We start from the raw sequence: 24264 nt of genomic DNA on the forward strand, positions 1-24264 counted from the left end.
AAGGAGCATTTCACCAAATATTTCATCCCAATCCCTAGAAGGGCCGGTGAATAGCGCAGGCTGGTAAAGCCTGTTATTAAGAACACAAAGCCTGCAATTACTGCAGCTTCGAGCCCGGCCCAAGGTTGACTCAGCCTTCCATCCTTTATAAGGTAGGTAAAATGAGGACCCAGATTGTTGGGGGGGCAATAAGTTGACTTTGTAAAAATATACAAATAGAATGAGACTATTGCCTTATACACTGTAAGCCGCCCTGAGTCTTCGGAGAAGGGCGGGGTATAAATGTAAAAAAAAAAAAAAAAGATATTAATAATTTCAAAATTTGTTCCCATCACAGCTTAATGGCAGCGCCGGAATTGTATAACAGCAATAGCAGTTATATACTGCTTCACAGTGCTTTTACAGCCCTCTCTAAGCAGTTTATAGAGTCAGCATGTGGCCCCCAACAATTTGGGCCCACATTTTACCCACCTCAGAAGGATGGAAGGCTAAGTCAACCTAGTGAGAGTTGAGCTGCCAAATTGCAGGCAGCTGGCAGTCAGCAGAAGTAGCCTGCAGTACTGCTTTCTAACCACTGCGCCACCACGGCTCATTAACTACACTAAAGTTTGCAATTTCTCTGATTTGGTTATTTATTCTGCATTTATTGGGAAACTCATTCCCTGGTCACATCCTAGTTTGGTTACTGCAACATACTTTACACAGGCTGCCCTTGGTGACCATCTACAAATTACAGCTTGTACAGAAGACACATGTAATTTTGAGCACCCCATGATCTGCCCATGTTCTTCTACCACTGCTTTGTGAACTACACTAGCTTCCCATTTCTTTCCAGGTGCAATTGAATGAAGTCCTAGATAGCACAGGGCTAGGTTATTTGTGGGCCACCTTTCTCTGGGGACATCTTCTCATTTCACTAGGTCTGGTAGAGTGGGCTGACTCCAAGTCCCTTCCCTTAAATGTTACTGGGGTTGGTGACACCTAGACAGTGTGCCTTTTTAACAACTTCCATACAATTTGGAACACACTTTCTCATAAGATCCATCAGGCCACTCTCCTCCTGGCCTTCCAAAAAGCTGTCTTGGTTTTCCCCCACAAGCTTTGGGGTGGTGAGTTTGGAGCACATGGAAGCTCTACAGTTCATTTTGGGACTATGTTGTGCTTGAATGTTCTGGGACAAAGCCAGTGGTGGGATTCTCCCGGCTTGGACCGGTTCGCCTGAACCAGTAGTTCCCACTTCCTGCCAAGAGACAACCGGTTCTCTGTTGCTGCAAAGTGGACCCACCCGCCCGCCCACCCCTGGGTTATACAGACCTTTATTTCTGCTTCTGAAGCCCAGCTGATCAGGGGTGGCAGATTGAATTGGCCCTCCTCAGTTGTTTTCCTTGCTCCTTTCCTTGTTTGCAATGAAGAAGTTCAATTTTATTGAAACTGCGCATGCGCGCTCAGAGAACCGGTTGTTTAACTGGTAGGATCCCATCCCTGGACAAAATTCCCCAACCTTTCCAGATTTGCGGACTGGGGTATGTGTGTGAGAGAGGAATAGTTCCATGCAAGTGCATATGCTTGCCCGTTGCTTGTGCAAGTTGGGAAGTGCACCCAGGCTTGCACTTGCCTGCCACTTCCACGGCTTGGTTGGGAACAGCTCAAGGTCCGATAGTGGGCCACAGCCTAGGGGTTGGGGATCCCTGTTCTGGAAGGCTTTTGTTGGCTTTTATGCTTCCTATCCTTTTACTTTTTTTGTAAGCCACCCTGGGTTATGTTACATAAGACGGGCAGCTATACAAACCTTATTTATAAATCAATCAATCAAAAAAAATATAATGTGTGGTTCCGTGAAAAGCGTGAGACTGGTCAATGAAGCTCTAGTCTCTTTTTCTGAAAACTCTGCTTCACAAACGGTAATGGCTTAAATATTGCAAGAACTGCAGTTCTTTCCTGTGTAACTATATGGCACTGAACATCAGTATTTCTAACACACAGTGATGGTTGTTGGAAGATTTGGAATTTCTCCAAAATGCTGCTTAGTGCCACAACAGCATGATCAGTAACGAGAAGGTTTGAGCAAAAGTAGTAATGATTGCCATTTCTATAATATACGTCCTGTTTCATTTGGAGGGGTTTTATAGCTACCAACATGTGGAACGATTGTTATCTTGGGAGCATTCTAGCTTCTTTCTCATCCCTTTGTAACAAGAGAGGAAGTACGGCTGAGATTGTCATCTTAATACAGAATGCAATTAAGAAAAGAGCAGGACAGCTCCCACTCAAGGGTGCCTCTATAAAACAGAATGCTACAAAGCGAAACAAAGGGAAAGAGACAGGTGTCTAAAACCCAAAGGGCCTCTGCTACCTACTTCAGCCACTGGCTCCATCTCTTGCCCATGGGTGGAGACTCTCCCCAAGCCCTCAGTCGGCGTGCCCGCAGGTGAGTGGCTTTGTTGCACTAGATCGGGAAGGTTGACATGGCCAGCAAAGCCATTGCTGGCTGGGTGGCCTGAGCGCTTGTGGTCACCAGAAGTCTGCAGAGACACAAGTCAAATGGAAAAGAAGAGGAGGAGGAATTGCAGAAGGAAAGACAAAAAACACAACCCAAGGTTGCCATATCAACCCACACTTTTAAGCAAGCACGGAAACAAGACCCCGGCTTCTTGACATACAACATGCAGCAGGAGGCAACTATCGACAAAGGTGACATTAGGAGGGCATGCAACACAAAATAAATTCACAGCCCAGAGAGTTGGTGGCAGCATGCTTCTACATCAGAAGAAAGGTGATTATGATCTTCTTTTTTTAAAGACCGTGAATCTAGAAATTTATACCAATGGGAAAGGCTATTGGGTAGGTGAAAGGATGCAGAAGAGATCATTATAAGGACAGTGGAGTCAACATGGCTTTTATGTTTAAAGCAGGTGTTTGGAAGCTGTCGATCTGGAAAGGCCTACAGGTTCCATGGCAGCTGACAACCAGAGCAGAGGTGCTGACTGTAGGATATAGAGCTTTCAAAGAAATGATTGGCACAAACAGACCAGCTTGACTAAGTGTCCCATCAGGATCTCAGGATTCTCGTACCACTAGAGCTGTGCCCCGATAGCACGGTTATTGCAAGTGTAGCCTAGTGTCATACTTGCCCTCACTGCAAATTCACTGGGCTTCTTTACTGGGCCAGAGATAATTTTAGAAATAAACTGGTGGGAAAAAATGGGAAAAAATGTGGATCTGAATGTAGTTTCATCACAATATGCTTGCCATCTTCTATACCAGTGATGGCTAACCTTTTTGCCATCGTGTGCCAAAAGCGGGGGAAGTGGGGAAGGAGGGTGTTGTGCGCATGTGTGCCCACACCCATAATTCTATGCACCATGCCCCCCAAGCATGTGTGCGCTCTCCCTGCACTCCCCCCACTTTTGGCCCGCAATGGCATGGTGGGCCTTGTAGGCCCATTTTTCACCTTCCCAAGGCTCCAGAGCCTTTCTAGGAGCCTGAGGAAGGCGAAAACGGCCTTCCCCACCCCTCCGGAGGCCTTCCGGAGGCCGGAAACGAACTGTTTGCCAACTTCCCGTCCCACCGGAAGTTGGCAAATGGGCCATTTCGTGGCTCCAGGGGTGGGGTGGGGAAGGTAGTTTTCACCCTCTCCAAGCTCCTAGAAAGGCTCTGGAGCCTGGAAAGAGCAAAAAACGGGCCTTCCAGTCCCACCGGAAGTTGGCAAACGGGCCGTTTCGAGCCTCCGGAGGGCCTCGGGGTTGGAGAGGGGATAGGGAAGGCCATTTTCGCTCTCCCAAGCTCCTAGAAAGGCTCTGGAGCCTGGGGAGAACAAAAAAATGAGCCTTCCTCACATACCCCCAGGCCCTCCAAAGACAGGAAACAACCTGTTTACCTACTCCCAGAAGGCCCGAAAATCAGCTGTCAGAGCTGAGCTCGCATGCCCACCAATATGGCTCTGCATGCCACCCGTGGCATGCGTGCCATAGGTTCACCATCACAGCTCTATACAGTATCTGTTAATGTAAGATAAGAATGTGCTGACTTTATAAGAAGGCATATTAAAATGTGCTTGACATAATTATTTTGTCTCATTTTTTATCTTTAGGTGGTGATATTCAATTTTGACAATGCTTAACAGTACAGACCAACTATCCCATGGGAAATATAGTAATATCCAATACGTGCTACATTCTCAGACTGATAATATTAAAATTTCCTTTACCGAAGCTTTCCCCAACTAGCTGTCCTCCAGACAAACTAGTCTTCAACTTCATAATACTTCAGCCTACCTGGTCTATGATGACCAGATTAGGACAGGTAATCCTCGATTTACAACAGTGCATCTAGTGACAGTTCAAAGTTACAACAGCACTGAAAGAAGTGACTTATGACCATTTTTCACACTTACGATCATTGTAGCATCCCCACGGTCACGTGATCAAAATTCAGACAATTGGCAATTGACTCATATTTATCCTGGGATCCCAGTATCCTGGGATCACATGATCGCCTTTTGCGACCTTCTGACAAGCAAAATCAATGGAAAAGCCAGATTTGCTTAACAACCGTGTTACTAACTTAATGACTGCAGTGATTCACAATGGTGGCAAGAAAGGGTGTAAAATGGGACAAAACTCACTTAATAAATGTCTCACTTAACGAAAGAAATTTGGGGGTCAATTGTGGTCATACGTTGAGGAGTACCTGTATGAGAATTTAAGGCAATCTCAGAAGGGGACCCAACTGGAAAAGCTACTTTAAATGGACTTTAAAAGTAAATGAACCTCTCTATTCTCACTATATAACTACATTTCTCCCCTTCTTCATGTCAACGAGGGGATCTTCTATCAATGATACAATCTCCTCCAGGGAGATTGGTAAGGGGGTTGGTCTCAAAATCTTCACATTTCCTCCCTAAAAATTGGCCAAAATGTTTTCCTTGTACAGTCTGGTGATGATATTAATCCAGTCCTCGGAGCTCAAAAAACAGTGCAGCATGTGATCCCACACAGAAGTTACCGCTCCTGGCTTTGTGTACAGCATAAGTTCAGTCACAAAAAAAATATTGTCAGGAAAAGGACTAAGCCTGTGATGGCACACGTGCCCAGAGTGGCACGCAAAGCCATGTCGCCCGGCACATACGGCCTTGCCTGTTTATCTTTTAGGTTTCTGGCGCATATATACGTGCGACAATCAGCTTTCCTTTAAACCGAAAACTGGCGTGTGCATACGTGCCGGCCAGCTGATTGTTGAGTGCACATGCGCACTAGAACCTGGATGTTCGGCTTTTCCGGAGCATGGCGCCCAATGAGTTCGCGTGCGTGTGACATTTCCGTGCAACCTTTTTGGCACTGAGTGCCGAAAAGATTTGCCATCACTGGACTAAGCTAACATCTGCTGTCTGATAACTTATCTTTGGTTCCTTCTAGGTATTCAGAAGCAGGTGGGGAGCTCATTCAGATCTGGGCTGGAAAGTTGCCTGGAATTTTATGTTCCTTTTGCTGTACAGTTTTAATCATGCCAGGATTCCTTGAGTAAATGAGCGATAATATCCTTTCTTACATGTTCTCGGTGAATTGGTTTGGAAAAAAGTATTACATTTTAATACTTTTCAGAAGCAAAGTTTGCATGAATTCCACTCACTGCCTATTAAATGAGCTGTATAGAACTGGCTTTGGATCTCCTCTCCTCTCCTGACATCCAGGGATCTGTGCTCAGGAGTGCGCTGCTTGGGGTTCGGGAGAACCTCTAGCTAAATTCTGTGCAGTTCGGAGAACCCCCAAATCCCACTCCTGGCTGGGTCCGCACGCGCAGAGGCTTGGGGAGGGCAAAAAATGGGCCTACTGGAAGTTTGGGAAGGCCAGAAATGGAGGCTGTTTTCGCCCTCTCGGATGCTCGAGGAAAGCTTCCAGAGCCCGGGGAGGGCAAAAACACCCCACTTGCCATTGTGCAGGAGTCTGACTAGGCCACGCCCACCATGGCTACGCCTACCCAGCAACCGGGTAGAGAACCCCTTGCTAAAATTTTTGAAGCCCACACCTGTCTCTGCTTGCACCTAAAACCGGTTAGACTATGTCTTAACAGAGAAACTAGGGATCACCCTTGGGTCTCTAATGCGCTATATGAAACCAGGCTTCTAAGTACATATTGCTTAGAAGATTGCTTTCCATTGATTTAATATCTTCTCCTTTCAGTCGTCTTCATTCCAGTTGGCAATACTTTTGGAAAGCCTTGCATTTGCGTATAACCTGGCTGTTCAGAAGTCGTGTCCAGCTCTGGAGCGTCACATTGTATATCTCTGCACTAATACTTGCTTTAAAATCAAACAAAACCAGTCACCAGTTTTTCGTGTGGCCACCACCAACAGAAGGTGTTGGTAACTTGAACCCTCTGGTCTATGTAATCTGGAATTCACCAAAACCTCTGGCCATTTTTCAAAGCTAATTCTTTTTCACAGTGGTCAGAATAGAATAACAGAGTTAGAAGGAACTCTGGTCTTCTAATCCAACCCCACCTGCTTAGGCAGGAAACCCTACACCACTTCAACAACAAATGGTTGTCCAATTTCTTCGTAAAAACTTCCAGTGTTGGAGCATTTACAACTTCTGGAGGCAAGTTGTTCCACCAATTTAATTGTTCTCACTTCAGGAGAACAATTAAATTTTTACTTAGTTCTAAATTGCTTCTCTCCTTGATTAGTTTCCATCCACTGCTTCTTGTCCTACCTACATCTGGTGCTTTGGAGAATAGCTTGACTCTCTCTTCTTTGTGGCAGCCCCTGAGTAGGCAGGCTACTCTAAGTTGAGATGCACAGATTAGTAAGTTTTTTTTGGTCTCCTAGAGCAGGGGTCTCCAACCTTGGTAATTTTAAGACTTGTGGATTTTTCTGGCTGAGGAACTCTGGGAGTTGAAGTCCACAAGTCTTAAAGTTGCCAAGGTTGGAGATCCCTGCCACAGAGCACATAAGCTTAGTTGCATATTAGTTTCAATGAAGTTTAGGTGTTTCCATTACAACATCCCTTCCCTTCCCCCACTTCCATCTGCCGTTGGAGAAATGCAATCTAATCTAGCAAAAAGGAAAAAAAGTCCGTTCTTCCTTCTAGTCTCTGCAGGCAATGAAAAAGGGGAAAAAGAGAAAAAGAGAAAGAAAGCCAGTTGATGCTATTTTAGCTGAATTACAAGTCTGGCAGAAATTGTCAGCAGTGTGTTACAGCTGCAGCAACCTGCTGTTTGTGCCTAATGTGTCACTTATTAAGGAAAGACTCTAGAGCAGGGTAATGTACCTGAAAGAGATTACCCCAGGCTGCATAAACGGCATCTGCCACAATTCTTAAAAGTCTCAATTTAATCAGAGGGCAACGATTTATTTAGGGGAGGACAGAGAGAGAGATGTTGGGGGGGTGGGGAATAGAAATCTGAGGCACTCATCACAGCATGGTTCTCAAATCTCATCAAGTTTAAGGTCACTTTCAGACACTTTTGAGGAAAAAAAAAGGAAGAGAAGGACTACACAGATAACACAAGTGCAATTTCACACATGATTTTTGCCAAATGCAAAGAAAGAAAAAAAATAAAGAAAAGAAAATAAAGAAAGAAAAAAATGAAGGTAGGAAGGAAGGAAAAAGACAGAATGAAGAAAAGAAAAAGAAAGAAAGAAAGAAAGAAGGTAAAAGGGAAGGAAAGAAGGAAAGCAAGCAAGCAAGAAAATGAAAAAAAGAAAATGAAGAAAGAAAGAAAATTAATGAAAGAATGAAAGAAAATTAATGAGGAAGGAAGGAAATAACAAAAGAGAAAAAAGAAAGAAAGAGAAAGACAGAATTAAGGAAAGAAAAAGAAAGAAAGAAGGAAAGGCAGAAAGAAGGATGGAAAGAAGGAAAGAAAGAGGAAAGGAAGGGGAAAAAAAAAGAAAGAACGAAAAGAAAAGAAGCCAGCTCACTACATTACCTTTGCCTATTGTACTATTTTGGTACAGCTCACATTTTATGTCAACAGGTTGGGAGACCTTCTCCACTACCGTATATACTCGAATATAAGCCGATCCGAGTATAAGCCGAGGTCCCCAATTTTACCCCAAAAACTGGGGTAAACTGGGGACTCGAGTATAAGCCGAGGGTGGGAAATGAGGCACCTACCGGTTGGGGAAACCCTCCCTCCCTCAGCTGAGGAGGCTGGCGGCTCCCCCGCCCGCCCCCTCACTGCACCGCAGGGCTTCAGTCCGTAAAATGTGAAAAAAAAAAAAACTCGAGTATAAGCCGTATATACTCGAGTATAAGCCGAGGGGCTTAAAAAAAACAAAAAACTTGAGTATAAGCCGTATAGACCCGAGTATAAGCCGAGGGGACGTTTTTCAGCACAAAAAATGTGCTGAAAAACTCGGCTTATACTCGAGTATATACGGTACCATCTGGATTATGTCAGTATCTTATGTCTAATTTGCACAAGAATCATATTTAAAGACGGAAAAGGATATGTAAATTAGAAGATTTTCATAGAGAGTGTTTTACAGCAGGTCTTTTTTTTTTGTCTTTTTGAGTATCCAACACACCATTCCAATCACCCATTAATATATATGATTTATAATCCCAAAATACTATTCTTTTATGTAAAAACTTGAAAAAAATTTCTTGTTGTTGATTCGGAGCATAAATTCCTATTAATAATGTCTTATAATAATGCCTCCATAATGTTTTACAGCAGGTCTTTTATCAGCAGACCTTAAAACATAGGTGCTGCCAACGAAATCCAGAGGAGGAAAATACTAGAACTTTCATTTTCTAGAACAATCAAGTTCTATTAGTAAACTGCATTGGGGAAGGACTGCTTAAGACTTAGAAGATGATTATTGACACAGTCAGAGAATCTAGATTGAAAATCTAGATGCCTAAAACTATTATTTAGGTGACAATTTTGCCACCTATATTTTCTCCTTCCCATTATGGATGCTCTGTTCCATGTCTACCTGTGCATTTCTACAAGGTGAAAACAGATGTTTAAACATAACCTGTGAGTCCTGGAAGATGTGTTTGCTATTACCATTTTGAGGTATTTCCAAAGTAGAGAAAGTGCCAGCGAGTAGCTTGACAATTGCATGGATATGTACTCTGCACAGAGATATACCCTAAAACATATTAAGAGTGTCGGAAGACATGTTTGGAATGGAGGCAAGGGCCTCGGTAGAAATTTTACAAACTAGGCAGTAGAAGAGGGTAGAGGTGGGAGGAACACTTAGATTGGACATCCAAGAAATAGATATAGATGGAGACTTAAGAAAGGAATGTGGGAGGTAAGTCAAAAAAAGAAAGGTAAAGGTAAAGGTTCCCCTCGCACATACGTGCTAGTCGTTGCCGACTCTGGGGGGCAGTGCTCATCTCCGTTTCAAAGCCGAAGAGCCAGCGCTGTCCGAAGACATCTCCGTGGTCATGTGGCCGGCATGACTAAATGCCAAAGGCGCACGGAACGCTGTTACCTTCCCACCAAAGGTGGTCCCTATTTTTTCTACTTGCATTTTTACGTGCTTTCGAAACTGCTAGGTTGGCAGAAGCTGGAACAAGTAACGGCAGCTCACCCTGTTACACGGCAGCACTAGGGATTTGAACCGCCGAACTGCCGACCTTTCGATCGACAAGCTCAACGTCCTAGCCCCGAGCCACCGTGTCCCCTAAAAAAAGAAAAAAGCATAGCAATTAAAGTATTAAAGCGGACAAGAGACTATGGGTAGATGATTTTCATCTTTATTGTTGTTCTGATTCGCTTTTCTCTTTCTTTTAAAGCATAGCAATCAAAACATGAAGCGGGCAAGAGATGATGGATGGATGATTCCTCTTTTTTGTTGCTACTCTGAGTTGCTTTTCCCTCTCTCTCCTTCTCTATTCTCCCCCCCCTCTTTTTTTAGGCAGGTGACATGATTAGAGGTTAGACAGGAAAGAAAGAAAAAGCTTCTTAATAAAGGGTGATATGATTAAAAGCTAGAATAAGTGATAACAATAAAGGGAATATTAATGTATACATTTTATTTGATAAAATGAAAGTAATAATGAGAAATAGGTAGAATAATTGAATAATGATAGACTGTAACCCAGTGGTGGGTTGCCCCAGTTCGGACTGGTTCTTGACATTTTTATTAAAAAAATAATAAAAAAAATAAAAAAACTTGTAAAAAAAAAAAGAGAAATACCCTGAGATCATCCTGCCATCACAATGAAAAGACAATAGAATATGGCCAGAACAGCCAATGCTCTCACTGTACCAGAAATAAAATTAGCTGTGAACAGTCTGTGCTTGCTTCTAAAAAGAAACTATAGCTGGTTTCAACAATAAGCAACACTACTGTTTTCTCACAAAGGAAAGTGGGTCATTTAATACCACAGACGATTACTGGACAGTGCTGGTGATCTTCATGTAAGATGTCAGGTATACTTGTGAATGATACACTGATCTTTCCCTTATTGTTTGGATGCTGTCCTTTTTTTTTTTTCTTAAGATAGGAGTTCTGACCATGAATCATCTTCTTCCACTTGTTCAACCATTTGGCTTAAGAAACAAAAGAGAGAAGGCCTTTCTTTTTCTCCAAGATTGTTTTCACGATGTATAGGTAATGTTTTGAAGGAAGAGAAAAGAGGGAGGACTGGCACTAACTCATGAATGAAAGACAGAATGGGATAAAATAGAGTGGATCTGAATCAATATATTTCCCCGTGGGACAAAACAAAACAGAATAGGGGTTGGCTCATGCCCTTAGCTAAATTATCCTGCCTTCGCTTGCCTCCTACAACCTGACCTTTTGTCTTGATAATATCATCAAGTAAACCTACTCTTTTCATACAAAGAGAGGAAAGCAGTATTATTCTCCAGGAGGGAATGTTTTAGCAGAAAGCAGCCCAAGCGAATGAAGTTTGGTGCAAATGCCTATGGAAATGCAATCCAGTTCATGGTTGTCCCAAAGGTGCTTGAAAAATGTTTCTGCTTCAGTTCCAGAACTGAAGAAGAACTGAAGCAGCTTCTTGGATGAGAAGGGAAAAAAATTCAAAGGAAAAAAACTCCAGTTGCCTTTTGAAAACGCACATTTGGGACAATGTTTAGTTCGGTTCCTTATCAACATATAAGGACCCAAATTGTTGGAGGCAATAGGCTGACTCTGTAAACCACTTAGAGTGGGCTGTAAAGCACTGTAAAGTGGTATATAAGTCTAAGTGCTATTGCTATCATGATCTGCCAGATATTAGGAAAAGTTCATCTGTTAATGGCAGGATATTAATTATTGCACCCCATGAAGAGTTGTAGCTTTCAATAACTTTTACCAAAGTCCTCCTTTGTTACATTAGTGCAATTGTCTTGTCCCTATTATGTCTATGGAGATTCTTAGTCAAGTTCGGGCCGTAATAGCTCAGGCTGTAAGAAGCCTGTTATTAGAACACAGCAGCCTGCAATTACTGCAGGTTCAAGCCCGGCCCAAGGTTGACTCAGCCTTCCATCCTTTATAAGGTAGGTAAAATGAGGACCCAGATTGTTGGGGGGGGCAAAAAGTTGACTTTGTAAATATACAAATAGAATGAGACTATTGCCTTATACACTGTAAGCCGCCCTGAGTCTTCGGAGAAGGGTGGGATATAAATGTAAATTTAAAAAAAAAAGTTTGTCCCAAAGGTGCTTTTTCAAGAGGCAACTGGACTTTCTGGTTTTTCTTTGAAGACATTTTGCTTCTCAGCCAAGAAGCTTCTTCAGCTCTATTATGTTATTCAGTCCCTATTATGTTTACAAAAAACCCCACAAGTGTATTTTTCACCACTGACTTTTACAGAAGGTCTTCCTTTTTTTCTCTGAATATAGACCAAGATATAATAATTGGTGTGATAACAATTAAAATTAATCTAAATTAGCAACTGAGAATCTCTTCTATAGTATATACAGGCAATCCACAACTTACAACCACAATTGAGCCCAACATTTCTATTGTTAAGTGAGACTTTTGTTACATGAGTTTTGCCCCATTTTATGACCTTTCTTGCTACAGTTGTTAAGTGAATCACTCCAGTTGATAAGTTAGTAACTCAGCTGTTAAGTGAACCTGGCTTCCCCATTGATTTGGCTTGTCAAAAGGTGACCAGATGACTTTGGGACAAAAGCACAGTATGAACCAGTTGCCAAGCATCTGAATTTTGATCCCTTGACCATGGCAATGCTACAAAAGTTGTAACTGAAAAATAGTCATAAGTTACTTTTTTAAAGTGCTGTTGCAACTTTGAATAGTCCTCAAATGAACAGTTGATATGTCAAGGACTACTTGTAGTATATGAACCAACTTTCTGTTTCACTTTTACAATACCAATTGTGTGGAAACTGCATGCTTTAAAGTCAGTTTGAAAGAAGATGAAGATCTGAAAACAACCTTGCTATGCCCTACAGTGTTCAACGCTGTTTATAGTTAAGACACATCTTTTGTTTAGATGTTATAATTATATTAATCAGCTGCAAACCAGCACAGCTTAATCAATCACTCTGTGCTCAGAATACACAGTGTAATTATTATTCATAGCCTACGAAGACATTATCTCTCAAAGACAGTGCAGAGAAGAAATTGTTGCCACCCACTTACCTCCCTTATCATTAAAGTCCCTTCTCTTGAAATACTGCTAAATTTGTCAGGGTGGGGGGGCTCCAGACCACCATGGCTCGATACCATTCCTAGATTGTAGGATTCGTTGTTGGCTGGCATTCCCGTTGGTCTGAAAAATAGGAGTTTTCAAAACAAAAAGAAAGCAGTTGGTTTCTCGTGATAAATACATGACGACTATAGAAAAAAAAATTAACCTTAAAAAGGTTCGTAATTGCCAAGATATATGAAAATCAAGATCAGAAGCTAAAGGATTCTTTTTCAATTTCCCAAAGTGCTGATCTCTCTCATTCTTGGTATCTATTGCTTGAAAAAGCAGTTGAAGTAGTAGGTCCTGATCCCAAACTTGGGATCTTTTTTTTTTTTTTTGAAAGGGAAACACAAAGCTTGACAAGACATTTTTGGTTCGTCCTGTGCTTCTTCCAGTCATATTCTAATCATATACAACTCTGACCACTCCATGAAATTTATTTTCTGAACTAACTTCACAGATCCGACATGATCTGTGTTTAACACACAGAATCATCTATTGTAATATCCTTCCTGTAAAAGACTACTTCACCTTCAATCGCAACAATACAAGAGCAAACAATAGATTCAAACTTAATGTCAACCGCTTCAAACTTGATTGCAGAAAATATGACTTTTGTAACAGAGTTGTTAATGCTTGGAACTCACTACCTGACTCTATAGTCTCTACTCAAAACCCCAAAAACTTCAACCAAAAACTGTCTACTATTGACCTCACCCCATTCCTAAGATGACTTTAAGGGGCGTGCATAAGAGCACAAAAGTGCCTACCGTTCCTGTCCTATTGTTCCCTTCATTATAGTGTTATATGCATATTTTTACTTACCGTATATACTCGAGTATAAGCCGAGTTTTTCAGCACGTTTTTTGTGCTGAAAAACTTCCCCTCGGCTTATACTCGGGTCTATACGGCTTATACTCGAGTTTTTTTTTTTTAAAGCCCCTCGGCTTATACTCGAGTATATACGGCTTATACTCGAGTTTTCTTTTTTTTTCACATTTTACCGGACGGAAGCCCTGCCGGTGCAGTGAGGGCCGGGCGGGCGAGCCGCCAGCCTTCTCAGCTGAGGGAGGGAGGGTTTCCCCAACCGGTAGGTGCCTCATTTCCCACCCTCGGCTTATACTCGAGTCCCCAGTTTACCCCAGTTTTTGGGGTAAAATTGGGGACCTCGGCTTATACTCGGATCGGCTTATATTCGAGTATATACGGTATATATACTTTTTCTCTCATGATAGGTTATTGTTTATATTGATGATTGTATATACTGTTGTGACAAAATAAAATAAAATAAAATAAAATAAAAAACTTCAAGGAGAAAAGACAGGAGAACTGGATGATGCCTCTTTAAATGGGAAACTTGTATCCAGTGTTATCCGTCTTTTACTCTAAACATCAGAGCACATGTCTCTCCAAGCTGATGCTAAAAACTCCTTCAGGCATACCTAGGTAACCAGGAGCAGCATCTACAGGGAAGCAGTGAGCCGGTTTGGAGGTCGGCCACTGCATCACAATCAAAGCTATACCTTTCATTCATGCACAGCTATCATGCTCATATATAAAGGAGCTTTGATTACAGTACCAGAATAAAAGAGTTGGAAAGGACTTTGGAGGTCTTTTTTTTTTTAGTTTATACATTTTTCTTTTACATGCATAAGTGCTTTGTGAACAGTGTATTGTCTGGGTCAATTTGCTTACACATAATAATATTTATCCAGTTTCTAATCTCTCCCTAGTTCCATGTTAGAAAATATTCTGTTTCTAATATCCAAGCGAAATGTTGGAGGTGTGATTGTGATGACGCTACATATTTTCATATTTGGTGGACTTGCAAGAAAATTAAGGCCTTTTGGATAAGAATTTGGTGGATTATTCAAAATGTACTGAAGAAGAAGATAAAGTTCCTGCCACAATTTTTTCTTTTGGGAATTATAACGGATTGTACAGGGATTGAGACTAAACTGATTCTGAATTTAATAACAGCAGCAAGACTGTTGATTGGACAATATTGGAAGAAAGAAGAGATACCTACAATAGAAGAATGGATACTGAAAGTCATTAATTTGGCTGAGATGGCTAAAATCTCAGCTTTTTTAAAAGACAATACGCAGGAAAGATATTTAATTGAATGGAAAAAATGGATTGATTATCTACAAAATAGATATCAGATTAAGAAATATCAGACTGCCTTCGAATAATTGGAAAGTTATTTTATGTAATGGGGAGGGGGTTGGGAGATGAAAAGCTTTGGATGTGGTTAATTGGATTGGAAGGAAAAATTTTATTCTATGTTTGGTTTATGCATAACAATACCTTGTGATTGACCGGGAAGCCGGGGGAAGGAGGGGGAAGGGGGGTTTTTTGGGAGGGAGGGGGGAAAAAAGGGGGGAAAATGTTTTTTTTTTAAAACTCTTTCAATAAAAAAAAGAAAGAAAAAAGAAAATATTCTGTATCTTCTTTATCCTTTATCTATCAACCTATCCATATGTCAACCTATCCATTTCTTCATAATCTAGTATTTTTTAAATTACACTTTCTTCTGTAGGTATTTCCTCATTGTTCCAGTGCCATGCAAATACAATTCTTGCTGCTGTCAAGCCATGCAATATTAAGTATATATTCCCTTTATCATACTTTTCTGGCACTATGCCTTACAAAAATATTTCTGGCTTATAATCTATATGTTGCTTTAACATTTTTTCTAACCCTGTATGCATTTTCGTCCAAATTTTTTTTTTTTTGCCTTTGCACATGTCAACCACGTGATAATATGTGCCCAGTGTCTGATTACATTTCCAACATTTGGCAGACATGTTTTAGAACACCTTTGCTAACCTCGCCGGTGGTAGATGGGACCTTGGAGGTCTTGTAGTCCAACCCCCTGCTCAAGCAGGAAACCCTATGCCATTTCAGACAAATGGTTGCCCAATTTCTTTTTAAAAACCTCCAATGATGGGGCACCCACGTCCATCATCGTATCTATTTTAACCCACAATATGTAATAGTTTCAAGTATTCACCATGCCATTATAATTCATATTATGAGATTCTTCTTGCCTTCAGCAGAAGCAAGATGAATGGGATTAGCGATAAGGAATTTAATGTTATATGACTAAATTTCAGGCAGGCAATTCTTGCCGCAAATAGGCTATTTTCAAAGTTATTCCCTTGGGTATCATTATTGTCAAGTGCATACGTCCCAACCGGGCCATTTTTATTTTTGACAGCTCTCCAACGTAAAATTGCAACACAGAATATTTTTCACCACATTAAGCAAAATACAAATTATCTAACTGCCTAAACTTGAGCCATATGCTTTTGGTTGACTAATGAAAATAAGCAACAGCTGCACGTTTCTGCCTGAAGGCAGATATTGACCCAGATAACATTTATAGAAAGATAAATTAAAAGATGCTCTTATCATGAACCGGATGGAACTGTTGAATTTGGTCAGCCTTCAGAATTTGCAAGAAATCGCTGAAGTGTGTGTGGATGCAAATGGCAATGACATGTTCAAATATTAAAGGTGGTGCCTGCGAAATAAAGTAACAATCTCTATAGCTGAAATACAGAAGACCTCAGAGAGGGTTCTTTAAAAAAAAAAAAAATCCTGAGATTTTTCAAAAGATGCATTCCCAAATTCCTCAGTATGCAAATGAGAAAGAATGTATTACGGAAATACATTCCATTGACAGGCTGGATTGACTGTTGCTACATAAAGAATATACTTTATGGAGCCCAAATTCACTATTTCATAAATATTGCATTAGGTGGAAATAGAGGACTTGGACAGCTAAGTCTTCCTGGGCAATAACTCTCATTCAACTAACTTGCTCAATGAACCTCTTATCATTGGAGGTGTGGCCAAGACACTTCCCCAAGTAGTCACATGAGAAACTGGGACTGTTAAGGGTCATTGCCATCACCGCTACAACCATTACAGTCCAGCCGCCACCACTCCGCCACTGCAGGCCAGACAGGGATAGCCGAAGGGCCACATATAGCCTGTGGTCCATAAAAATGCCTAGATCTGCATTAGAAGGAGGAATAACTTTGCTGGCTGATGTTTGCACTTAATGCATTTTGGAAAGCAAGAGGGCTGCAATAGGGGGTGGAGGAATGACGTAAAGCAGACAGAGTCAGGATATATCTATGGGCATTCCCATTGGGTTTTGGTTTTTTTTTTAAGGGAGAGGAATTTGGGATATTGATTGACTGATTCAGAGAAGCTGCTTTACAGTAGGGGTCTACAACTTTGACAACTTTAAGACTTGTGGACTTAGCTGGCTGAGGTATTCTGGGAGTTGAAGTCCACAAGTCTTAAAGTTGCCAAGGTTGGAAACCCCTGCTTTACAGCATACAGAAGTGTTTTCTTACATCTCTTACTTCAAAATGACAGAAAACCAGCCCCTCTGTTTTAAGTAATTGGCTTTAGAAGTGGTTCCAGGACCCATAAAAAAGGAGGCATGGGGGTCCTATGTGACTATAGGGCCCCATTTTGCTCATCTACATCCTTCGGCCATCATGTGATTCCTTACCAAACAATCTAATGAAAGTACATGTATTTACTTGCTGGGTCCCTTCATTACTGTTGTGCATTTGTTCACTTTTCTTTGGACAGAAAGAGAGAACAGGAGACTAAGCTCCCGGCCTAATGTGGTGGGAACTCTTTTGCATACATTATGGGGATGACTTTTTTCAGCAATAGTCTACAGCAGAGGTCCCCAACCCTGGTCTGTGGACTGGCACCAGTCCGTGGCATGCCAGAAACTGGGCCGTGCAAACCAGTGAAACCCCAGCCATGGGATGCAGGCAGAATGCTTTACCCTCCGGTCTGTGGAAAAATCTCTCTCCATGGAACCAGTCCCTGGTACCCAAAAAGGTTTGGGGCTGCCATGTTTATTGTGTCGATAAAACATTATTGCAACCAGCAGTTCCAAACGAGATGCATTTGTGGATTTATCTTCACCAAGAGAGAATGTCTTACATAAGCCTTGGGATGTCGCTGACAGGCACGGTGCCATCTTGTGTTTCACTTTCTCCGTCTTCTTCCTCCTCTTCGCTGCTTTCAGACTCCTCACTGGAAGAGGAATAATCGGTAACTTTCTTTAAAGGCCGGTTAGTTTCTTCAATCCGCAGCTCCCGTAGTTCTTTTGCTAAAGCGGTCAGATCCTGTACGAGAAAGAAAAAAACCCAGAAAGCAACATGAATTTTCACCTGAACTATAGAAGGGATGGGATAAGGATTACAAAACGCAACAGTCAGCTGATATAGAAGGCAAATATTATGGAATGTATAGATTTTGTTGTACAAAACCCTGGCTTTATACTCACTGAGAACCTAACACCAAACTGCTGACATACGAGTTACGTGTAAACATGTGTTTATGAGCCATGGTGGCACAGTGGTTAGAGTGCAGTACTGCAGCTACTTCTGCTGCCTGCCAGCTGCCTGCAATTTGGCAATTCAAATCTCACCAGGGTCAAGGTTGACTCAGCCTTCCATCCTTCCAAAGTGGGTAAAATGAGGACCCATATTGTTGGGGGCAATATGCTGACTCTGTAAACCGCTTAAAGAGGGCTGTAAAGCACTGTGAAGTGGTATATAAATCTAAATGCTATAGCTATTGCTATTGCTATCCATAATGACATACAAAAGATATAACCAGGGTGCATTTTACCATATGTGCACGTGAGTGCATGTGATGTGCATGTATACATATGCAAAATTGGCCATGAATCGTAATACTAGAACCTAGATTACTAGACACAAAGAATTTTCCAGTTAATATAATACTTAATGTTCTCCATTTATATCTTAATAGTGTTGTTTTGAGACAAAAAGTTGTAAGAACAGTACAGAGATATTTATTGTAATCTTACATGCTTTCATGGCCACACAAAGGAAAGCAGTAGGGCAAAAATAAAAAGCACAATAGATTTAATTAAATGAGTTAGAAGAGAATGTATTAAACACGCACAAGATGATCGAAACAATTGCAATCAACTCTATTACAACCTCTCCCTATATTACGACTAAGGACGCTATTAGCATATTTGCTCAGATATAAAAGATTAGGGAAAAAGAAACTCATTAAAAAAAATTCAAGTTTCTATACTGTTGGTTTGTTTGTTCCTCTGGCTACATTTGTTTTTTCCTACATCATACAATTATTATTTTTTTGTAAAATGTCTTGGAATGTCTCTTAAAAGCAAAAATAAATAGTCCTTTACAACCTGATAAGAGAAACAGTAACAATTCAGTCTCAATGGAGTTCTCTTTGATACTTCTGCACTCAGCTTGTTTGACTATGTCAAGTCTATAGAGATTGTGTAAGGAAGATAAAGAGTTAAGTGCAATTTTCCCTCTAGCCATCAAGGCTAATACTATTCAGGTCAAATTGTGAACCTTTTTAGCCATTTTGTAAAACTTCATGAACAAAATCTATCTCAAGCATATTGAACTCTACGGGCAGATTGATATAGTAATAGAACAATCAATTAATGGGAGAATTTTCAATCAATCAAATATCTGGCTTTCATTGCTTAAACTACAATGTCTACTGTTTTGAAACACTGCAGAAGTTATAAATGTAAAGTTACCCAAATTCCACATTCCATATTAGAGGTAAATCTTTGCAAATTTTAAGACATTACAAAATCAGAAGTCTCAAAATATAAATAATATCCAACTGAGGTTTTACTTCATGAAGCTAATAATTCAAACTTTGCAATGCTATCAAATTCAGCACATAACAATGCCAGAAAACAGAAAACCTAAACTAAGATCATTTCAAGTTGATTCCAACCTGATTAACTCAAAAAGCTTATTAAAATAAAGATTATCCTGAAGTTACAATGTATTAGCATAGCATTGCTATGCGGGATTATTTGTTCTGCTTTAAAAACACAGCTACTTAATTCATTAGTGTGAGGATGAGACTACCAATGATTACTGATTAATTATCCCAGTGCAAAAATATTGTGAATCCTACCCACAAGGAATTCTCAACATTTTTATTTAATCTGATGTTTATTTAATCTGAGGCATAAAAGGCAGTTTTTCAAGAAAAAGTCGGCAGTGGGGCATTTTAGAGAATTTTCCTGAAGATCTGACAGTAGTGACAAATGTTGAGCTGGCAATTGCTCCACTTCATTTTTTAAAAATGGGGACTTTTATTATTGTTTTTAAAAATGGAGATCTTCTGCATCTTGAAACTCATATCCCAAGTATCACATTTTCAAAAGTGCATTTTAACTATATTTGTTGCTTCCCCAACCAACAAAGTGATCCAACCAAGTCATGATTATATAACTAATGTTAACAATCCGTTTATCCAATATTTGGTAACTTGAAGTAAACAAGAAACCCACTGCTGTATCTTAAGAAAAAAAACTATTTTTGAAAGTCATAAATTTTTTTCTTAGTTATGACAAACAAGTAAGATAATATTCCCGATTACGACATAATTAGGAGTTGTGAACACCTACTCCCGCCAAAATTCTCAAATCTAAAAATTGGAGGAGCAAATCTTACGGATGGTGCCTTGAAATGTGTAGGAAAGGCATGCTCAAATAATGGGCAGTAAGAGTAAACTTCATCACCACCAAGCCAATATGAATAGTTTAAGGACTATAATCATAGATGAATGTTTGGCACTCTTCTTTCTACTCTTCAGATGAATACAGTATTCCCATGCCCCATTGTATTCTTTTTTTTTAATACAATTAAAGAAAATTACAATTATAGCTTCTACTACCAACAAACATAATTAATTTCTGGGCTAATCTAAGCAAATATTTCCATTGCTAACAAATCAATTCCTTGGTTTTAAATGTTTATATAGCCAGGGGAGGGGGGAGGAGAAGGGAATAGGGTAAAGAGAGGAGACGGAGTGTGAGAGGCGGAAGGAAGGGTTTTTTTGATGTGTGGGGGAGAAAGAAAGGCCTGAGAGAATAGGAAGAGAGTCTTAAGGGGGAGATGGAGAAAGAGGCCTGGGGAAAGAGAGATGGAGTGAGAGGGAGCAATAGGGAGGATAGGAGAAGCTTTTGTGGGGCAAGCCTGAGGGAGAAAGGGGGACAGGATAGAAGAGGCTTCTGTGGGGCAAGCCTGAGGGAGAGAAGGGGGTAGGATAGAGAAGGCTTCTGTGGGGCAAGAACCGGGACTCCAGTGGCCCTTTTGGGGGAGCGTTACACTTAGGTCAACTCCCCACCCCCCATCCCCAAATGAAAACAAGTCCAATTAATATTTGGGCAGCATGCATATTTTTCTAATATACCTTTCAAAGTCCAGTAATGAATGACTCATTCATTCTGACTGGATTGTTTCCAATTACCTGCAGCAATACATCATATTACTTTTAAATTAGTCTGCTCACCATCATCCAACTAGAGAATTAAATAGTAAAAAAAATTAGCTTATACACTCTCAACTGCAACCAGATTATAATTTGAATATCAAAGGTAGAGCTTCATAATTACTGCTCACAAATCATTCAAGCAAGAGAAAGGGACCCCCAACTGGGCCTAAATGTTTCGTTTCTTACGATTTCTAGGCTTCCAATCACACATAAAAACAACAATTTTAATCCACAGTGTATTACAGATACACTGGTGTTCAATGTAGCATGTCTCAGAGTAGCTTCACATGGTTGGAAGAGTTGTGAATGGCTTTTCTATAATTTCAGAATATAAGAAGATGATACTTCTGGGAATGTACTTCTTAACCTGCATGAACAAAATCTATAATAAAGGTACCAATCATCTTTGATGTAATAGCTGTTTTAGTAAAGATCCTGACATATTTTCCTAAATTGGCTTCAATCTGGGATTTATGAACATACTTCCTGGCCTTTGGTTTTCCCAGTTGCAATGTATGGCTGTGAAAGTTGGGACCATAAGAAAGGCTGAGAGCCAAAGAATTGAGGCCTTTGAACTCTGGTGCTGGAGAAGACTCCTGCGAGTCCCTTGGACTGCAAGACAAACAAACAAGTCAGTCCTAGAGGAGATCAACCCTGACTGCTCTTTAGAAGGCCAGATCCTGAAGATGAAACTGAAATACTTTGGCCACCTAATGAGAAGGAAGGACTCAGCAAAAAAGAATAATAATAATAACAGCGTTGGAAGGGACCTTGGAGGTCTTCTAGTCCAACCCCCTGCCCAAGCAGGAAACCCTACACCATCTCAGACAAATGGTTATCCAATATTTTCTTAAAAATTTCCAGTGTTGGAGCATTCACAACTTCTGCAGGCAAGTTGTTCCATTGATTAATTGTTCTAACTGTCAGGAAATTTCTCCTTAGTTCTAAGTTGCTTCTCTCCTTGATCAGTTTCCACCCATTGCTTTTTGTTCTACCCTCAGAAGCTTTGGAGAATAGTTTGACTCCCTCTTCTTTGTGGCAACCCCTGAGATATTGGAACACTGCTATCATGTCTCCCCTAGTCCTTCTTTTCATTAAACTAGACATACCCAGTTCCTGCAACCATTCTTCATATGTTTTAGCCTCCAGTCCCCTAATCATCTTTGTTGTTCTTCTCTGCACTCTTTCTAAAGTCTCCATATCTTTTTTAGATCGTGGCGATCAAAACTGAATGCAGTATTCCACATTGTGGCCTTACCAAGGCATTATAAAGTGGCATTAACACTTCACATGTTCTTGATTCTATCCCTCTGTTTATGCAGCCCTGAACTGTGTTGGCTTTTTTGGCAGCTGCTGCCCACTGCTGGCTCATATCTAAATGGACTCACTGGAGAAGAGCCTAATGCTGGGAAAGACTGAGGGCAAAAGGAGAAAGGGACGGCAGAGGACGAGGCGGCTGGATGGAGTCACTGAAGCAGTAGGTGTGAGCTTAAAGGGACTCCAGAGGATGGTAGAGGATAGGAAGGCCTGGAGGAACGTTGTCCATGGAGTTGCGATGGGTCGGACACGACTTCGCAACTAACAACAACAACAAAATATAAATTTAATACAAAAAACAGTTTGTCACGAAAGTGACTGCCTGTGAAGGCTCCTGGATTGGGGCTGAAAGGCAAAAGCAGAAGCAGTATGCTCTGTCCCATATTTGGGTAGACCAGGTTGCCCTGATTAAAAAACACTTATAGTTTGGAAGGTGTGGAAAAAGGAATTGTGAGAATTAGATCCAGGCAAAGCCAAAACCAAATACCCTAATACTACAGAACTGGAACAACTGGTGTGATGATGCAGTCTAGATAGAGTACATGACTAACGTAGATCTTTGTTTCCTGAATGTTTAGGGAAGTAACGTTTGGAGATTTTTTTGGGTATTTTAACATGAAGGTATGCCTGTTTTGCCTGTAAAACTGTAGTCTTTCTGACTCCAAATGGTAGGGAATAAATAGCATTTACTGAATTTTTTAAAAGTTGGAGGGTCTTTAAGGAGCACACATACCCAAAACACATGAGCAGCTAAATGTCACTTCTGTCTGAGTTGGGGAATTCTCCTTTCAGCAACCATGAGATAAAATAGAATAGAATAACAGAATTGGAAGGGACCTTAGAGGTCTGCTAGTCCAACCCCTGCTTAGGCAGGAAACCCTACGCCACTTCAGACAAATGAATTTAATCTCTTCTTAAAAACTTCCAGTGTTGGAGCATTTACAACTTCTGGAGGCAAGTTGTTCCACTCATTAATTGTTCTGTCAGGAAATTTCTCCTTAACAATAGCAATAGCACTTAGACTTATATACCGCTTCATAGTGCTTTTACAGCCTTCTCTAAGCGGTTTACAGAGTCAGTATATTGCCCACAACAATCTGGGTCCTCATTTTACCCACCTCAGAAGGATGGAAGGCTGAGTCAACCTTGAGCCTGGTGAGATTGGAACTGCCAAATTGCAGGCAGCAGAAGTAACCTGCAGTACTGCTTTCTAACCAATGTGCCACCATGGCTCTTAGTTCTTAGTTCTAGATTGCTTCTCTCCTTGATTAGTTTCCACCCATTGCTTCTTATCCTGCCCTCAGGTGCTTTGACTCCCTCTTCTTTGGGGCAACACCTGAAATAATGGAACACTGCTATCAAATAATGAACAGTTTTGTTTGTTCTCACTCATGCTTCTTTACATAATGAATATTTAAGTTTTAGTTTGTGTAATTAGTAAAAGCACATATTCAAGCAGAGAAGATACCTGAATGGCAGCTCTGGTTCAGCTCATGAGCTCTAAATAGACCCCAGGATGCAACCAGAATATCCCTGGTGACACTTCCCTTTATTCTCAGGTGGCTTTGAAGCCTTTTTACCACATGATCTTAAAATGGTGAATTTGAAACCTAAAAATCTAGATCTGCCTATAACTTTTACCTGTTACACAAATGCCCAAAGAGGATGAGAGAAAGTAAAATTTTCATATTTCAGTAAATATCTGAGACAATAAACAATATTTTAGTCAGAACTGACTTTCTATTTGCACCGGGGGGGGGGGGGAGAGAGCAGAATCTAGAAATATAGAGTTTATTTTGGTTCCTACTATCATTATAACTCTAATATGCCCCAATCTTACCTGAGTGGGTTAAAAAGATTGAGATAGAAGACAAGTTAAATAAAAGTTTTACATGTCAACTTACACCTACTTCTCCTTTTAGAGAGAGGGTTTCTGTAGTTATATTAAGATCTTTCCTCTGGAATT

At 40.7% G+C, this 24264-nt stretch overlaps 1 protein-coding gene across 6 annotated transcripts in view; it reads right to left on the reverse strand.

Moving 5' to 3' along the window:
• TNIK (TRAF2 and NCK interacting kinase) overlaps positions 1-24264 on the reverse strand; it is a 365479-nt gene that overhangs the window by 25495 nt on the left and 315720 nt on the right. For 3 of the 6 annotated variants that reach the window (XM_058188108.1, XM_058188107.1, XM_058188112.1), the window contains 4 exons: positions 17610-17794; positions 12578-12707; positions 3132-3188; positions 2358-2522 (listed from right to left, as the gene is read on the reverse strand). In XM_058188108.1, the coding sequence (XP_058044091.1) occupies positions 2358-2522; positions 3132-3188; positions 12578-12707; positions 17610-17794 (537 nt within the window). The remainder of the gene's footprint in view (positions 1-2357; positions 2523-3131; positions 3189-12577; positions 12708-17609; positions 17795-24264) is intronic. The other 3 variants (XM_058188113.1, XM_058188110.1, XM_058188111.1) reach the window with 2 other exon arrangements.

Source organism: Ahaetulla prasina, chromosome 6, assembly GCF_028640845.1.
Source record: "Ahaetulla prasina isolate Xishuangbanna chromosome 6, ASM2864084v1, whole genome shotgun sequence".
Classification (NCBI taxonomy): domain Eukaryota; kingdom Metazoa; phylum Chordata; class Lepidosauria; order Squamata; family Colubridae; genus Ahaetulla; species Ahaetulla prasina.